Genomic DNA, 18732 nt, shown 5'->3' with positions numbered 1-18732 from the left:
GCATTCATCCTGTGCGTTCAGACACCAAAGTGAATGCTACAAGTATAATTACACCCTCCAGGATAAAAATGCCAGTCTGAAATGTGTGCGTCCTGCTGCCTCAGTACAGACATTTGCATTATCTATATGGATGGTGCTTGTTTATCTAGCTGTACAGCCAGAAACTAAACTCCTTCCTGTCCCTCTTCCCATGGCCAGGCCTTCAGTTATATTTTCTAAACTGCTAACCATCCTTTCTTTCCCACCCCTACCACCCGCTCCCTGTACAGCTCGCTGGTTCTTGCCCTCTGCATTGCCAGCAGAGGGCTCTTTCTAACTGATGTCTGTTGAGACATGGCACTCCTTCAATGGCTCACTTCCTGTACGTTTACTCTCAGTGTCTAGGTGTGACGGGGATACCTGAGGACCTGGCCTAGAGCTCTTGAACTTTTGCTACCAGCAGACTTGCCTGGAGAGTATGCTCTTTAACTAAACATACCGTGTTCTGAAACTCAGCCACAGTTTGTCCCTGTTCTCATTCCCTGGGATGCTGTGCCTACACCACCATGTCATACAGCAAACCCCTGGTCATCCTGCATGCCACACATTAAGAGTTAACTCCAATGGAGCTTTCCTTGACTGACCTACACAGATTGCCTTTCGTACCCTGGACACATTGCCACCGTACCACTTCCTCTGTCTTATTATTTTTATTATTATTATTGGGTGGTCATATCTTTGTTTTCTCCTACAGAGGAAAAAAACTACACCCTTTTTTGTCACTTCCTATAGGACATGGTGTATGTATATATAAATTCATACTTAGTGGGCACTTGAATGAGGCCTGGTTATGGTATGGATTAGCTAAGAAATTAGACATTGCACTTAAACATACACACACTTGTCAGGATCTTGACCTTTGAGGCCCTTCTGACCTTGTCAAAATAGAGTTTGAGTGAAAGCCGGGCCTCTACATTTTAGATAGAAATGCTGTGACCCTCACTTCAGAAAGTTAGTCTGAGGCGCATCGCTTTAAATGGACACACTTGAAAGGTGCGTGGATTCTCTGCTCTCACCAAGTGCCGGGAAAACATCTCCTTTACAGCTGAAGGAGAGGGAACTCCGAATGCGCGCATGGGTTAGCCGCTTGGACTCACGTCTGTTATCATTTGTTCTTAGGTTCATCTGTGAGGACACAGTGGAAGAGAAGATCTTACAGCTCCAAGAAAAAAAGAAAGATTTAGCCAAACAAGTCCTATCGGGGTCTGGAGCATCTGTCACCAAGCTCACACTGGCTGACCTCAAGATCCTCTTTGGCATCTAGCTCCCTCTGCTGGTGCTGGTGTGCACTAGGCTCTGGGGTGGTGCTTTTTCATGATCCTGGAGCCTTAGATCTCATTTTACCTAAACTGAGGCATATTCCTATGCCAGTGATCGAGGGGAGGCCACCATGTTAAACTGGTTAGTCCATCATGTTTATCACTCTACTTGTTTAACGTGTGCCATAGAAACCAGTTGGTTATTTCAGATTTGAGCCTAGCATGTTGGCGCATGCCTATAATCCCAGCCCTTGTAAAGCAAGCGGATGGAGAGTTCCAGGCCAGCCTGAGTTAGAGACTCTCAAAACAAAGCACAGAAGTGCTTTGGAAGCCAGTCCTAGTCAATAATATTTCCAGCACTCAAGAGGCTGTGGCAGGATTGTGAGTTAGAGGCCAGCTTATGCTACAGGGTAAATTCTAGGCCTACCTGGGCTACAGAGTGAGACCAAGTCTTTTAAAAAAACCAAACCAAACCAATGAAAGCTTTGGCGTTAGATGGTCTGGGAAGATAAGTCTGGAAGAACTGTACAAATGCGTTGGTAAAGCTCAACAAGTCATCACAAGCCTGGTGACAAATGCCTATAATCCCAGCGCTTTGGAGGCAAAGGCAAGCAGCTCTTGAGTCTGAGGTTCTTTGGCAGTCTTAATTACATGGTGAGACCCTGTCTGTCAAACAGCCCCAGAGCCCTGTGTTGCCACCTCAGCTGATTGGAGACCTGATCTTAATCACCTTCCCTATGTAGGCTCTGTGCTGTCTTCTTGCTGGCAGGCTATTCCTCGTAAGCCTCTCTGTGAGCAGAAAAGAGGGAAGAGCCTGCAGCCAGTCATCTCTGGCTGGATGAATCCAGGCAGCTCCTCGGGCTTGGGGTCAGGATATTTTGTACTTAAACAGATACTGAGTATTTATCATGTATCATCTAGCCTCTATCATTTAGCCTGTATGCCATTGTTTCATTTAGCAGTATATCAACATCAGTGTGACATCACTGAATCATTTAGTATTTGTTCCCATTGGTATCAGAGGATTTCTATCATGTAGTATTTGTATTATTTAACGTTGATATCAATTTTTGTTACCGCTAGCATTTACTATTATATTATTTAGTTTATACCATTCTACCACATTGTATTATCATGGGTATCATCTAATAAATGTGTTCAACAATGTCACAGAGATAATGCTGTGTCCCCAAGCCATCTTTTCCTTGGAGCATCCAGAGACTGCCTGCTGCAGGTGAGATCCACATTACTGAGTAGTAGTGGGGGAGCGTGAAGAGAAGTAATGTAAGGAAATAGGCTAGCCTGTGCAACTTTCTAAATGGCTCTTGTTTCTGCAGCCTGCTGGAAATGGGAGCTGAAGGGAAGATGCCACTAGATCAGGGTTCTCTTCTTTCCTTTAAAAAAATGTTGTTTGAGACCTTCATACCACATCCTTTACCGCCACTCTTCCCTCCCAACATGATGTGCTCTTTCTAAACCCAAGACTACTCAGTGTGACAGTGTGGACACAGGGCCATGCACCGGAGCACTGGCGGTCAGCAGAGGGGAGGGAGGGAGGGAGGGAGGGAGGGAGGGAGGGAGGGAGGGAGGGAGGGAGGGAGGGAGGGAGGGAGGGAGGGAGGGAGGGACAGCATCCTTGATGCAAACTAACACTGTCCCTCCCCTAGCAGCCATCAGTTGCCAAGAGCTCTTAAGCTATGGGGTGGGAATTTATAAAGCCCTCCTCCATCCATGCTCAGATTTGCTTGATCTTATGCATAAGCCACAGCTACTGTGAGTTCATGTGTGTGGTGGCCTGTCATGTCCAGAAAGAACAGTTTCTGAACTTAATTTGGGCCATAGATCTTTCTGTCAGACTTGAGTAAAGGCACAAGCCCTTATGTTCACCAGTCAGTGTGGCAGGAAATGCGGCCCCTTGTAAAAGTAGGCAGCGACGATGTACGCTGGTGGGAAGAAATCAACTCTGGAACTTCCACTGTGCTCGAATTCTGCTCTCACCATAGCTGGATGCAGAGCTAGTTAATAGGAGGTTTTAAAAATTTATGTATTGCTCCCTCATTTGTAAGGTGGACCTTGTTTTCATAACGTAACGGCGACAATGAGATTCCTAATAAAATGAAATGAAGGCAGTAAAATCCCTTTTGAAGTCACAGGATCAAAGTATGATAGAGACGCCTGAGAAGGAGGGCCTGAGAAGGAGGGCCTGAGAAGGCCCTCAGCAAGCGTGTCCACATCTGACCGTCATTAGCTGACCGCTCTCCATGGGTTAGTTCCAGGTCCCTTGGACATCACAGCCTTTTGTCTGGATGGTGTATGAATTAGCAGAGCTCACATACTACCCTGGGGACACATGGTTTGCCAAGCAGATCAGTAATGTCCACCTATGGGGTGGGCACTGAATACCCACTTCAAGCACCGCTGAGATAGAGTCCTAACCTTCAGTCTTCCGAGTCTTTATTTGGAGAATACAGAGATTCTAAGCTATATTCAAAGCCCATCGGCAAATACCTCTCAGTAGACTTTTCCTGATATCTTAGAGACTTCCCATCATTTTTCCTGTTCTGATGGCAAGCCAGCAAAGTTTCCGAATTGCCTGAGGTAGGTAAGTGTTCCTACCAAAGTGGGATGCCAGTGATGTCTGTGGGTGCAGGAAATGTGCAACCACCTGATGGAACAGAGTTCGCCAGTGGTGTTCTTAAATCCTAGTTAATGCTGTAAGTGGCCTTCTGGTGTCCACCTCAGGTTCAGGTTAATTTACTTTGTTGTTCTGTGATCTGGAGGGCTGAATCTAGGGGGCCTAGATACTGAGAATTCTATTGCTAGGCTACTTTCCTAGCCCCTGTTTTATTTCTTTTTAAATGTTTATATTTTGGGCACTGACAGTCAAGTCCAGGCTTCATGCATACTAGGCAAGCACTGTATCACTGGGCTGTGCCTCAGTCTATATGTTCATTTTAGTTCATAAGAGTCAAGGTATTGTTTCATTTTTTTCTTTTTTTTTTTTAGATAAGGTCTCTTTTAACCCAGGCTGATCTTGAACTTGTAACCCTTCTCCCTCAGCCATCTGAGTACCAGATTAAAGGCATTTGTCACCATGAGTGGCTCACTAACCAATTTCTTGGTAAGATGGTGCCTTTGCACCCTAATCAAGGGCATCCATCACCTCACGTTGCAGTGACCAGTTGAGGGGCGTGCTAAGCTCTGCCAGGGTCACCAAGCCTGTGCAGGAACCTCCATTTCCAGTTTTCTTTTCACATGTGCCTGCCCACTTTGGGGCTGGCCATGAACAGTCTGAGGTAAAAGCCCTTTCCACATGCTGAAGTGCTATACAGAAGCCCTAGCAGCGCTCCGGGACGGTGCTAGAAGCGCTAGCATACAGAACATGGGCGCAGCCATGGAACACGGGCAGAAAAGACTCAAGACAGCACATCCCATGGTTGTTTCCTCCCAATGGCAGGCATGTTGCATTTCCGTCCCGTCCCTCAAGTTGTGGACTCTATTGTACATTGTTTCTAATTAGCCCTAATTCCATTTTTACTGATGAGAACACTTGAATATGGATTATATGCCTAAGAATTCAAATTGCCTATTATTTCTCTTTGTGCTTGCAGATCAGCTTTATTTTTCTTCCTGTATCTTTTTAGGGCTTGAAGCTGTGCGCTGCTTAGTTTGCCAGCTTGATAGAAACCAGGGCCATCATGGAAAATGCTTCCATCAGATTGGCCTGTGGGGCCTTTTCTTGACTAATGATTTCTGCGGGTGGTGCCCCCTGAGTTTGCGGTCCTGGGTTCTATAAGAAGCAATATCAGCAAGCCCTGGAGAGCAAGCAAGGAAGCAGCGCTCGTCCATGGCCTCGGATTCAGTACCTGCCCTGCCCTTCCCCAGTGGTAGCTGGCAGAACAGTCTCAACAGTTGTCACAAACACAGTGTTCTTAAACATCAAATTACAAGGTGTTTCCTTCATGGATGTTTATGTTTGACTTTTCTCTTAAATGTCGATCAAAAAAAGCATGCAACACACCACAGCCGAGTGACATTCTAGGCCCTGTCAAACTCCAAGACTCCTCTTGATATGCAATTGGGAACCGCAATAGGCAAAATGCTACCTTTATGGGGTGTGACCCCTTTCTTTAGCGATCATGTGGGTTAGTATTTTTGTTTTCTTTATTCAGGGTCTTGCTGTACACCCTGCAACTGAGGCTGCCTCTGTTTCCCAAGTGCTAGGCATATAGCACCATCTCTTCCTCCAATGCTTCATTGTGGCCTCTTAGACACAATGGTATTTCCTCCTGGGTATCTGGTTCAGAGAAATGGCTCTTTGCAGGACTCCAAGGTGAAGCCAGATTTCCTACACCAAGAGGGTAATCATGGGAGTATAGATGGAGATGTGTAAGAAAGAAGGATGCTGTGGCAGTTTGAATGTAATTGTGTGTCCCGTCCCCGTCCCCGTCCCCGTCCCCGTCCCCGTCCCCCCCCCCCCCCGTTAGTTCATAATGAGTGGCACTATTGGGAGGTGTGGCCTTGTTGAAGGAAGTGTGTCATGAGGGGGCGGGCTTTGAGGTTCCTTCGCTCAGGCTTCGCTCAGTGTAACTCTCTGCAGTTTGTAAGCTGTAGGACTCTCAGCTACTTCTCCAGCACCACATCGGCCTGGATGCCACCATGCCCCACCATGATAATGAGCTGAAGCTCTGAAACGGTAGGTGTCTCTTCACGGCAATAGAAAGTCCAACTGAGACAGATGGGAAATGCTTCTGTTGCACAATTACTTGTACATTAATTGAAATACATACCAAGCACCTACTATGCAAGGCTTTACTGAGTACTCCATTCGTAAAGGGAAGCAAGGTCAAGCAGAAGCTTACTTCCCTGAGGCTAAGCATCTGGTAGGGGGACGAGGTGTCAAGAAGGTCTTGTCACCTGGTGTCAAGAGCTGTGGTAGAGGACCTTGTAGCAGGAAGGGATCGTCACAGAAACTGACCTGTAAGAGCTCTGAGGAAGTGACGAAGGAATGCCTTCTCAATATGGAGGAACTGGCACACAGTGGGACACCTCTTCCTCTGATCTAATTTGACAAGCTCCTCATTCAGCCACTCCTGATGCAGGTACACATCCCCTGGTGTCATGTTGAACAGTGACTGCAGGGAGGTTAGAGGATGGGTGGGCTGGCGCATATAAGGGTGTTTATTTTCCAAGACGACAGTATCCCAGAGGACGGCCTTTGCCCTCAGCTCTAACAGCATCCGCATCACTGACATCATAGAGCTGCGTCTTGATGTCTCAGTATGCATAGCTCAAAGCTCTGAAGCACACTGTACCGTAGGGCAGTCCCTAGAGCCTCCACTTCCTCTCTCCTTGCCGAGGAGTTTGGGCTTTTTCAGACCGCTCTGACTGTCCATGGATCTTTCGGTTGTCTGAGTAGTTGGATTCCATCGAGCTAAGACCCTAGTGTACAAGCCAAGCCAAGGAAGAGCCCCCCTCCTGCCCCCGCTGGAGCTTTCAATATTGTTAACAGAATTGTTGCCAGCTATACTGCTGAGTGACCTAGGTATTGGCCAGGGCCTAGACGGGCCCCCGGGATCAAAATTTCCTATAGTGATGCAGCTTCACCACAGAAAGTTTTCCGGTTGTTGCAGCCTCGCCAAGGGAGGCTCGTGAGCTTTGCTGCAACGTTCTGCGCTGCCTCAGAGACACCTGGGAAAGATGATGTAATCCGAGAGCCTTCATGGCCCAAGACTCCCTAGATGTCTGAGGTAATTGGAAAATTCAAGGCTGGTCCCTTGGGTGCACAGAATTTATCCAGCAAGTTTGATAGAAGGTTAAGACATTTTCCCAACTGGCATATGGTTAAGTCATGAAAACATACTAAGTAGAGCCAAATGGAAAATTCTACAGGTTTTTATTGTTATTCAATCAATACAATGTTGTCTCTACTTTGAGCCAATATCTGCCCCGCATGGGAATAGTACAGTTACTAAGTCAAATCCTTGCCCTCAGGGAGCTCAAAGTCTCCAGGAGGTATATTATACATGAAGCTGTGCAGGGTGAGGTCTTCTCCTGGGTAGGGTGCTGCTGTTTTATACAGGGCAGGTGGTGAGCTCACTAATAGGATGGAGCTGACGCTAAAGTAGAGCGGAAACTCGGAGAAACCAGAGCGAATCATGAAGGTTTGCATCTTTGAGAAGGGCACATCAGACAGAGGGCCAGTGACTGTAAGAGCTCCAAGATAAGACTGCCTGAGTCTGAGGAACACCCGCCAGGGTCACAGTGACTGGACGGGGACAGCAGGTGCTGACCAGAAAGAGAACATGGATCAGACCATGATGGTCATACATGGTAACGAGAATGAAGCATTGTATGCTGGCTTTGTTCTGAGTAAGATGGGAGGCCACCGGAGGGTACTGAGCGGAATGATGGGACATTTTGAGAGGCTCTCTCCTGGGGGACATAGTGGAAGGGGAAAAGGCATTAAGGGAAAACTGGTGGCCGTTCCTGTGGCTTGGATGCGGTGTGTGCACGCACAACGTTTCCAGGGCTCCCAACCTAAGGACAGACTTGTGCATTTGAAGTGCAGGGGAGGACTACAGGAGAAGCAGTTTGGTGATGGCAGGCAGGAGGAAGTGACAACTAGACACTGGAAGTCATTTAAATGTGATGCTTACTGCACACACAAAGGAGATGTGATGTGAGACATTGGACACAATTATCTAGAGAGCAGACCTAGGGGGCACCTAGGAGTCACTGTGTATAAACGGTATTTAAGTGACAGAATGAGGTCTTGGGAACAGGAAGGAAATGGAAGAACTGCTCTTCAGCTCTCCTGGGGGTACAGAGGACAGGGAAAGGCAAGGATGAGCAGAGGAGACGGGAAAGGAAGTCGAGCAGAGGGCAGGAGTGATGCCTCATCAGACATGAAGAGGACACTTCCGGGAGGTGTCCCATGTTCCATTTGCTGTGGAAAGCTATCCTAGGCACTGAACAGTCTGACCCGTAACCACACTAGATGCTACTAGGTTCTGTATCCCCAAGATTCTGCCAGGCATTCCTCGGGGAGGTAGTACGGCAAAACCAGTATCTCAAAGCAGCACTGGTTCTGCTTAAGAGACAAACCGTGAAGAACAATCAACAACCTTTAAGGTGATGGGCGACCATGTTTTCTGGGAAAATCAGATTTGGCTTACAGAAGAGGGCTAAAGGGTAATGCTTCCAGAAAAGGAAGAAACTTAGTATCTTCATGTCTGTAACTACAGTGTAGCAGCTCCAAAAAGGAAATGTACTGTGTGGTGACCTCACAGCTGTCAGCTAAACATGTCACCTCCTTTGCATCACCGAGTGACCACTCCAATGAGTCACCACTTCCTAAGAAATCTTTCAGTAATTATATTTAATATATGCTGAGTTTATTGCTGTATGAGAAGCCAAGGATCCCAGAACACACAAAGTGTATGCAAGGAAGACCTTAGTGGGGCTGAGGCCCTGCTAAGTCTTTTTCCCAGAATTCTTAGCTGCTAGGGTGGACCTGCAGAGTCAGTGCTTTCGGCTGGATATAGAAACTCTCCACTGTCAGAGCTGTGAGGACGGAGGACTCTCCAGCATCTGGTGTAAGAAGAACAGATGGGTGAGATCTTTCCACACCATCCTCCTTAGTAACTGGCTACTGTGTGCCCTACAGATCAGCACCCAGGCTCTTAGCTAAACAACAGAGTCATGTTATAATTGTCACAAACCATGGAAAAACCACTGAACAGATACTAACAAGTGATTGGGACAAAGGGTTTTCATTCTCTGAGAGAAGCACTTAAATTCCAGCTCAGGGATAAACCGAAGAGGTTGTAATACAACGGAAGGTAAGGAGAGAATGTCCTCTCTGCTCCATGATCATTATGTTCCCACCTTCATACCTGTATGAAACAGAAAGGAGCCTCCTATGGAGTAGATCATCAGCCCACCTTGAAGAGCAGTGCAGAATAGACGAGAAGCTCACATACTCAAAAAAAAAAACCACTTAACTCTTAGGTTAGAGAAAGCACTTTGTCTTTAATTCTGTCAGTCTCTTTGGAACTACTCAAGCTCTTCGGTCCTCTGCACATCTGAAGTAATGCTGGCTTCAGGTTTACCTGGCTAAACTTGTACCCAGTACATCGTCAGAGGGCCACGGTCCTCAGCAGACTCCTCGGTGCGCTCTGCCCACCTGTGTAGGTGCACTCAGACTTCTCCATGAACTTCCCACAGCAAGACCAGTGCGGACGACCTGGGTGTCCTTTGTGTCCATGGCCACAGCCGAGGTACCCACCTGCATGATACAGAGGGAGGGAAACGCCTGAAAGGAGAGCCCAGCTCTTGCTACACAGGTGAAACCTGGCAGTGCTCAGACTTAGGCAGTGACGAGTTCTCCGAAGGAACTACCTGTTTCGTCCACTGGAGCCAGAACTATCGAGGCATCGTGACTGGCCAGGCTCTCAAAACTGTCCAACGTGCAGCCTGAAGATGGTCTAGCTCACATTTGAACTGTTAAATGAGCTATTTGGGTCTTCCCTGCATGTAGTGAATGACATGAAGGGTAGATCAGTGCAAAAGAAGACAGATCCTGGATTGATTGCCTAAGAGGGCACAGAAGCCCATTTTGTGGGCCACTGTTAAAGATATGGTGTAAATTTTTTTATTATTTTATGTATGTGAGTGTTTTGCCTCTGTGAATGTCTGTGTAATGTGTGCCTGGTACCCAGAAGCCAGAAGAAGGCATCAAATCGCTTGGATTGGATGTAATAAACAGTTGCGAGCCCCCATGTGAGCACTAGGAATTGACCTTGGGTCTTCTGGAAGAGTAGCCATTACCCACAAGATTGCCTCTTCCCAGCTCTAGGAGAAAATAACTTTTTAAAAAATATTTGGATCTCTTGCCTGGAGATCCTGCCTCCCCGAGAGTCAGAAGCTGCTCAATCATCCCTTCCCCTAACCCTCCCCATTTAAGGTTTCTTCATGATCTGGGGTGGGTCTGCATTCCACAGTGCTCAGACTGCTAGAATAGGTGCAGACTGAATCGGAGAATCCCACAGAGAAGCGAGAGGCCTGTGGATTGGTCACAAGGCTTGTGTACCGTGAATTGTATCCAGAAAGATGGCCGAACTTTGAACCCTGTCATTTCAATTCAGAGCAAGAAGCTTACTGTGCAAGCTCCTTGTCCTGCCTCGACACATGAGGCTGGACTTCTAGAACACCCTGCCCAGTAGCTGTGAGGCAGAGACGGGAAGGACCCTTGCAGCTGCATGGGCAAGCAGGCTGGAGGCCACCGACCATGCTTACCTGGCATGGTGCCTCCGCAGGCGCAGCGTGCAGTTTTCTGGCCTCCGCTGGAGCAGAAGGTGCAGCAGTGAAACACCCCTGGATGCGGACGGTGCTTTCTCCTCACAGTCATGGTGAAGGGTGAGCCCTGAAGGGTGCAGGCCAAGAGCACCTCAGGTATCAGCGGGGTGCGCTGAGCACCAATGGGTGCATGACAAGCAGGCTCTGAGTCACAGGAGGGACAAGGATGCAGGGCAGAAAGGTATCTGGCTAGGGACTTTTCGGCTGGATGGGACAAATCCAAGTGCAGTGAGACTTGACTCAGATGTGTGTCGCCTTCTGCCATGCACCAGAGTCACGACATTACACCAGGGCACTGACTGCATCTCCTAAGCCTCTGGGCACTGAAGACAGTTCCATAGCCTCATTTTCAGTGACATCTTAATTAGCTCGGGTCTGGCTCAAGCTGGATGGGTTCTGCCTCCCTCGAGCCCTGAGTGATGTGGGAGTGGAACCCCCACCCCCCAGCCATCCTGACTCAGGCTTTTGTGTGACTGACTGCAGTCTTGAGGCGTCTCGTGGGTAGTTACTGGGCTGCCACAACCACAAGCTAGGGCACGTGCAGCACTTTCTGCAGCTTCTCAGTCACATGTCTCCCAGAGCTAGCCCCTTCCTTCCCACCTCTAGACCCTGGGCACCACAAATCTGTCTGTCCAGCCTCGTACTGGTGGACTGTGAGAGTGCAAGGAAGACAGAAAGGTTTAGGATGTGTGACTAATGAGTCTCGAGTTAGGAACTATCCGCTATTTCTTCAAGGGTAACTTGAATTTTAATTTCTCTCTTACATTAAACACAACTGTTTATTAAGTGTTGTCATTTTCTTGTACCCATGTAAGAGCCACCTTGTCTGTGGAAGCCTGGTATCCTAGGAGACTTCCCAATGTCAAAGTCGCCCTCTTCTGAGGGAAGATCCATAGCCTGAACCTATGAAATTATGAGCCAAAATAAACCTGTTTTTCTGCTAAGTTTATAGCTCTGGTATTTTGTCACAGTAATGGGAGGCTGGAAAACACGATTTTTCTAAAAAAGAACCTGGTGGCAAATATGATTGGCACATCCTGTAATTCCTGAGTGAGAGGATCAAGGGTTCAAGGCCAGTCTGGCTACACAGTGAATTGTAGACCAGCCTACAGATTATAACAATATTCTGTCCCCCATCTCTACAACAACAAAATGAAGCAAAACAACCCGGAGTTTAAGGAATGGGCTCAAATTCCCATTTTGGTTACAGAACTACTGACTATCGGGGCAAGACTGGTCTGTCTGAGTAGGCTTTGGAGAAAATTGAAGTGAAGTATGCAAAAACATCCAGCCCATTCCCGACACGATTAGATCAGCAGTAATGGTGCTGAATGTCGTCCTACTGCACAGGTCACATGGTTAACGTGGCCACAGTGATGCTGATGGCCATCACCTTGCTTTCTGGCTGAGGGAACAATTGCTCCAATATCAGCAGAGATTTGAAAACTTCCTAAACCAAGAAGTGTTATTCCTACTTGTGGGGGGGATTGAAGTCATGGTACGGCACACATATGTTCTGTGTACTGATGGGTAGGCAGATAAATGACTGGGCAGACGACAGGAGGAGCCGTAACCCTGCCTACTGTGGCCCACTCACAGTGTGGAAAGGTTGAGAACTATTGACTGTGTGTGTGTGTGTCTGCTACTCCCCTGTGGTCAAGACATCTTCTCTGGATTGAGAATCCCCACAGACTAACCAGGAGAATGAAGTGCAGAGTACCGCCAGCGGGTGAAACAGTGGGTGGGGGTAGGGCCATGAGCACCCTCTACTACAGAGTCAGTAAGGGACAGTTTATGTCATCCCCGACGCCTGGTCCCGTGAGAGACCCATGAGAGCTCCTGGGCTGACAGCCAGCGTGGGGCCTTCCTCACCTGCACGTGCTGCTCTCTGATGCAGACCCACACGGTGTAGACCCCAGGTTCCTTGGGGGTGAAGGAAACATTGTACGATCCATCCTTGTTGTCCTGGACCACCGTTCTGACAGGGCTGAAGGAAAGTAAGAGTTCAAAGGGCCATCCCCTCTCATGAGGCTGCTCCAGATGTCCCCATCTGAGGCTGGACTTCTGTGGCATTACATTCCTCACACCGAATATAAACTGTAAATGTCCCTCAAGGTGCAGGTAAGCAGCGTCAGTTCCACCGTGGCCCGACATCTTGAGAACCTAGAGCGCTCCTGTCTCTTTTTTTGCGGGTCTCTGTTGTACTCCCTGCCTTGTGGCCCTTCTCCTTACACCAATTGCAGAGGGAAAAATATAAACACACTCCTAGGACAATTTAATGGGAAAATACTAGGTTTAAGAAAGGGTACAGGGGCTGGAGAGATGGCTCAGTGGTTAAGAGCACTGCTTGCTCTTCCAAAGGTCCTGAGTTCAATTCCCAGCAACCACATGGTGGCTCACAACCATCTGTAATGAGATCTGGCGCCCTCTTCTGGCCTGCAGCATACATGCAGAATACTGAGAATACTGTTTGCATAATAAATAAATAAATCTTTTTTTTAAAAAAAGGGTACAATTCTGTTACACATCAAAAAAAATTCTGTCCATTTCAAAGTTTGGAATGAGGACAGTCTGGGGACAGTGGGCAGCTATGTTGAGAGAAAAAACTGAGCTAAGCCATAAAACCTACAAAGGGGACACATTCGGCTAATCATTTTCTCATGGCATTACGGAATCCTATGATGAAGGAGTCCGGTTACATCTCCAGTAACTCAAAGGCCCTGCTTTCTTCCTCACTGCCTACTACAGATGGTAAGTTTAACACACACCTGTCTTTCTTATCTTTGGGGACAACCGCGACCTGGACGTTGTCTCCTCCCCGGCCCATGCTCTCTCCCGTGGCATCCTTACAAAGCAGGGTAAAAGATGCTGTCTGCTTCTCTCGAGCTCTGTGGAGATCTGCAAAAGACAAGCAGTGCTCACCGCTCAGGCAAACGGAGGTGTCATTACCCCCAGTCAAGACAACAAAGCTTATGCTTCCTAGTAACTAGCCTGTTCCCTCCGGCCTTCTAGGCCATACTGATGGGCACACTCCTGGAGGCCTGGGTACGTGCTTCGTGCAGCTGCTCGAGTCACACGGGAGTCTGCATCTTAACCCTACCCCTAAGGAAACTGCAAATATAGGATTAATCTAGGAATCCAAAGAAAGCCTTTAGACCTATAGACCGGTATCCTCAAAACTACCTTCTGCAAGCCCTGGGTCGTACTAGGAGAGGAAGAGGATGCTGCAATCTAGCTTGCTGCTTCCCTGCTGTGCGAGCCCCTGCAACTCAGAAGCTACTGCCAAGGCGTCGGGGGCCACCTACTGGCTACAGTCTGAAGGCCAGCATGCAGAGGAAACAGGTTTCACAGTCCCAGGTTGTGAACTACCAGGCATTGTGGAGGGGCCGATGGAGGGTCTAGGAAACTCCTGAACTTGTATGTGTGCCCTTCTTGGTGGGTCCTTCTGGGAAAGGCCATTCTCAGGGGGATCTGTGACTTCTAAAGAGCTAGAAATTCCTTGCTAAAGTAAAGGCAACTCTTGAATACAAATTTCCCATCAGGATTGATCTGTGGAATATGTCTAAATAACACACTTCCCGTAGGAACAGGACACTGGTAGAAAGGAACCGTTTCTAGCTGGGCCTAGTGATGTACCCCTTTAAGCCCAGCACTCAGAGGCAGGTGGACTTCTGTGAGACAGCCTGTTCCACATAGCTCCAGGTTAGTCAGCGCTACCCAGTAACCCTGTCTCAAACAAACAAAAGACCTCGACCTATCAAATTCCTTGAAATACCAATGATAAAAAGTTTGTGTGATCTAAAATGGTAAGGAAGAAAGGACGGCGTGACTTTGTTTTCCTCGTTGCTCTGTGACCCTCAGCATTGCACCCAGGCACCAGGAGCCGCCATGTGTGTCTATACACAGGCAGATTTCGCCTCGGCCTGGTCGGTGCTGTTATCTCCGGTGGGTGTGGTCAAGCTCTACCACCCCAAAGCATGGTCCTTACGGTTCTCGGGAGCTTCTGCTCTTTTGGAATGAAACAGGCTCAAACCTCACCCCAGTATTAACCGCAGCCCACTCCAGACCAAGAAGGAATAACAAGGCAGGGAGCTGCTGCCTTTCAAATGAGTATGCCTCTCTTGGTCAGTGGTCAGAAACAGAGTACTCCCAGCACAACAAGCTCATTCTTTTTTCTTTATGACACATAGTCTCATATAGCCCAGGCAGGCTACAAAGCGGCTATGCATCCAAAGATGTCCTCAAACTTCTGATGCGCCTGCCTCCACCTGCCAAGAGCTGGGATTAGAGGGATGTGTAATCACAGTTTTATGTGGTGCTGGTGATCAAACCCAGGCTGTGTGCAAGGTAGGCAAGCATTCTGCCAACTGAGCTACACCCCCAGACAGCAAGCCACAGTTCACCAGCCTCTAAGGATCATATCCCTGGGCACTGTCCTCTCAAAGTCAGTGGGCAACGCGTCCCTACCTTCTCCCTGAAGGACACATTTAGCTGGATCAACTTCTTTGGTGTTAATGGCCCCGTAGACTTCATAGCCCCGGCACTGGCCGGCCTTCTCCTGAGGAGAGAAGCAGATCTTATCGTTCACTCCCGGACGGGTGCTGTACTCAACTTTGTTCAGCTTCCGGAGCCGTTCGACCACCACCCCCTTGGTGATGAGGATTTCTAGGTCCGAGCCGCTGGTCAGCAGGTGCTCGGTGAACTCCACCCCAGTCCGCATATCAGCCAGCAGCTGTTCCAGCTGGGCCTTCTGCAACTGCAAAGAGTTTTCCTTCTGGACCCGTATGTCATCCAGCTGCTTGAGCAGCCTGTCCCGGTGTTCCTCGATGGCTTTGATGTAGCCCTCAGAGAATATTCGGACGTCGCCCGCCACGGCCTCCACTCGCTCCTGGAGGCCACGATTCATGCTTTCGATCTGCGCCAGGGCTTCCTCCAGGGCCTCCACGTGGGGCTGCGTGCCTCTCAGGAGCTCCCGCACGGAATCTCCATGCTTGTGGATGACGTTGCTGGTGAAGTCATAGGGGTGCTCCCGGTGCTCCCCAACCACACAGTCCCGACACACCGGCTGGTCACAGAGTTCACAGAACAGCCTCAGCTCCTCCGCAGGGTGAGCAGGACACAGGATGGGCTTTCCAACCCGACTGCAGCCTTTCAGGTCTTTCAGATCCACCATGGTATGATACATCGTCTTCTTCTGCCGCCTGGGAAGAAGCGGGACATGAGGGAATCACTCTAGAGGGGGACAGTGTGGCAAAGAGGTTCTAGGAGTTAAATAGATTTGAGTCATATCACTTAGAACGTCTAATATCAAACTATAGGATCCTCTTTGCTTCATTATTTTTTTATACTGAGCCCCGTGCCTATCTACGGGTGGTCGTTTAGAACACAATACATACATACTTGGACTTGGCTTGGGATAAATATTCAAAAGGTACAATGCTGAGACTATGTTCTGAGAAACTCTCACGAGTTAATTCGGGGAGTGGGGGCTGGAGAGATGGCTCAGAGGTTAAGAGCATTGCCTACTCTTCCAAAGGTCCTGAGTTCAATTCCCAGCAACCAACCACATGGTGGCTCACAACCATCTGTAATGAGGTCTGGTGCCCTCTTCTGGCCTGCAGGCATACACACAGACAGAATATTGTATACATAATAAATAAATAAATAAAAAATATTTTAAAAAAACAATAAGAAAAAAAAGTTAATTTGGTGCTAAGTCTGAAGAGCCACAGCCCACTTCCTAAAGCACGCTGGAAGGCTAGCACCAAGTGACAACCATGCCAGATGGATCTACGTTGCAAGGAAAGCAGGCGGCTAGCACTGACAAGGCCACGCTTTATGTTTAAGTAACATTTCAGTAAAGCACTTCCATTGGTCAGCGCCTACATCACGTACATTGACAGGCCAGGTGTTCCCTCCAGAGTCATGAGCATTAGGAGGAAGTGAAATCAATGGGCACTAAAATCAAAGCGCTCTTTAATTCCTCTTTTCTATAGCCTCCTAGGGGACGCAGGGAATTCCCTAGGACCACGCATTGACTGCTTGTCGAGTTTCTTGGTGACATTCCCGTCAACTTCAAGCGTCCATGCCTATTCTGGTCCGAGTGTGGCTGCAGAGATGTGTCAGCTGCTGAGCTGGCAACGCGACAGTCGTGGGGGATGATCGCACAAGTTCAAAATAGGGAGCAAAGACAGCTGTTGTGTTGGTAGGGCCGGAAAACAAAACTGCGCTAGGTTAATCTGAAAACCCTGTTTAGGGTTTTGTTTTGTTTTTCCATTCTGATGCACTAGAGTGGGATGGAGAAAGGGGGACAGAGAGCAAATGATCTAACAAAATTCATTGCGTGTGATAAACGACAAAATACCCCAATTAGCATCTATCAGCCTGCTCTCCGGGTACAGAGGTATGAGGTAACGCACAGTGGGTCAATACCTATGGCGAGAAGGTGGCATGCCTTTAGGAAAAAGAGCACAGAAGAGCCAGGTCTGAATTGAGGACTCAATTCACTTATGCTCTTATCAGCTATGGGAACTTGGCAAAGCACAAAATATTGCTGAGTTTCTGTTTTAATAAATAGGGGTGAAATAAGTGTCTGTCCTTCTGTAAAAGAGATCTTACAATGATCAGATGAGGTGGAGGGCAAGGTCCATGCCAGCACGGTAATCCTGTCTCTCCAGCACCCATTGCGTATTCAACAGAGGAGCAGCTGGTGCTGGAACCCCAATGTGCTCTGTAAACTGAAACCCGTGAGGCTGTACTAACTTGCACGCTAGAGCTTGTGATTGTGTCGTTTTTGCCCTTTGACAGTGTCTGAGAAAGCCTTCCTTTTGACCTGCCCACCACGGGATTTGTGCCTTGATACCTTTGCACTCCACTCTTAAGCCACAACAGGTGGGGTGTTCCCTCTTTACCTATGAGCCTGGCAGCAGAAGTGGCAGAGATTGGCCTTGCAGGTCTGACACCTCTTCTCTACTTCTCGGTCGCTACACAGGTCACACACCAGGCCCTGGCCTTCCCCGCGCAGACTCTCCAGCATCACGTCATTCATGGCCAGGTGGTCTATCGTTAACGCCTTCACTCCACCCAAGGGCAGGTCCACCTGAGCATCACATACCGGACAGAGGATGCCAACCTGCGGCTGCAAGCTGCGTGGCTTGGGTTCCTGGAAGAGGGACCCCTCGGAGCTGGTGTCTGAGTCACCCCCACGGATGTCCACTACTGAGAACGGTTCCAGCTTTTCCAGACACGTGGTGCACACCGTGTGCAAGCAAGGCAAGAGCCTGGGGGCTTTGAAAAGCCCCAGACACGAAGGGCAGTGAGTCTTGCCTGAGTTCCCAGGTGCGTTCGCATCGGGGAGTTTGTGCACGAAACCCAGAAGCGGCTTCCTGTTTTCTGACATCTTTCCCACGTCTGTACCCAGTATCAGAAAAGGCCCTGGGGAGTCCTATAATGCAGGGTAAATTCACCCAGAGACAGAGTTCCCAGAATTTGAACAGAGAGCATGTGGGCTCTCGTGTTGCCAAATAAAAGGGCAACCGGGAAGAGGGTGTCTCTGAGGAACCATCCACAGAGCTACTCGGGATTTGTGGCTGAGCCCTTCCTTTCCACTGCATCCCACACCAGACACGTCCACGCCCTCCTCAATCACCCAAGACGTTCCCCTCGCAAGCGTTTCTAGATCTAGTCCCCAGCTAGTCCTGCAACCACCACCCAGACCCCTGCATTTCGTGTCCTCCACGGCCACCCCCCTCCCGCCCCACTGGTCCCACCCCCACCACGCGACAAGCGCCCTCGCCCCGGGCGATGAGGTAGAGGGTCCTCCGGCTCTCCCAGGGTGCGGCGCTTGGTGCTGCCGCCTCCCTAGGCTGCCCAGAAGGCCCCAGAGCCGTCGCCCCACCTCGCACCAATCCCAGCCCAGGTAGGCTCCGAAGAGTCCAATCACCGTTCGAGAGGGGCGGGCCTCGCCGCTCGGACCCACGCGGCCCTCCAGAGTGACACCACTGCTATCCAATAAGCTTAGCAAGTTCCACATCCTCGCCTGGCCACTCGCGCGGCGGCATGAGAGGGACCAAGG

General features: G+C 49.0%; 2 protein-coding genes across 4 annotated transcripts in view; one reads left to right on the top strand and one right to left on the bottom strand.

Annotated features, from left to right (window-relative positions):
* Nucleotides 1-2510, top strand: part of Ttf2 (transcription termination factor 2) — a 32756-nt gene extending 30246 nt beyond the window's left edge. For 2 of the 3 annotated variants that reach the window (XM_057794228.1, XM_057794229.1), the window contains exon 23: nucleotides 1159-2455. In XM_057794228.1, the coding sequence (XP_057650211.1) occupies nucleotides 1159-1303 (145 nt within the window). In that variant the 3' untranslated portion in view covers nucleotides 1304-2455. The other variant, XR_009058694.1, reaches the window with a different exon arrangement.
* Nucleotides 2511-9337: 6827 nt separating this feature from the next.
* On the bottom strand, nucleotides 9338-18387 carry Trim45 (tripartite motif containing 45). The gene is made up of 6 exons (XM_057793484.1): nucleotides 17570-18387; nucleotides 15126-15859; nucleotides 13427-13556; nucleotides 12531-12645; nucleotides 10599-10725; nucleotides 9338-9588 (listed from the first exon to the last, which is right to left on the bottom strand). The coding sequence occupies exons 1-6, from the start codon at nucleotides 18055-18057 to the stop codon at nucleotides 9440-9442; spliced, it is 1743 nt and encodes a 580-aa protein (XP_057649467.1). The 5' UTR covers nucleotides 18058-18387; the 3' UTR covers nucleotides 9338-9439.
* Nucleotides 18388-18732: the final 345 nt, after the last annotated feature.

The sequence above is a fragment of the Chionomys nivalis genome, chromosome 18 (genome assembly GCF_950005125.1).
Source record: "Chionomys nivalis chromosome 18, mChiNiv1.1, whole genome shotgun sequence".
Lineage (NCBI taxonomy): Eukaryota > Metazoa > Chordata > Mammalia > Rodentia > Cricetidae > Chionomys > Chionomys nivalis.
This window is presented reverse-complemented; position numbering and strand designations above follow the sequence as displayed.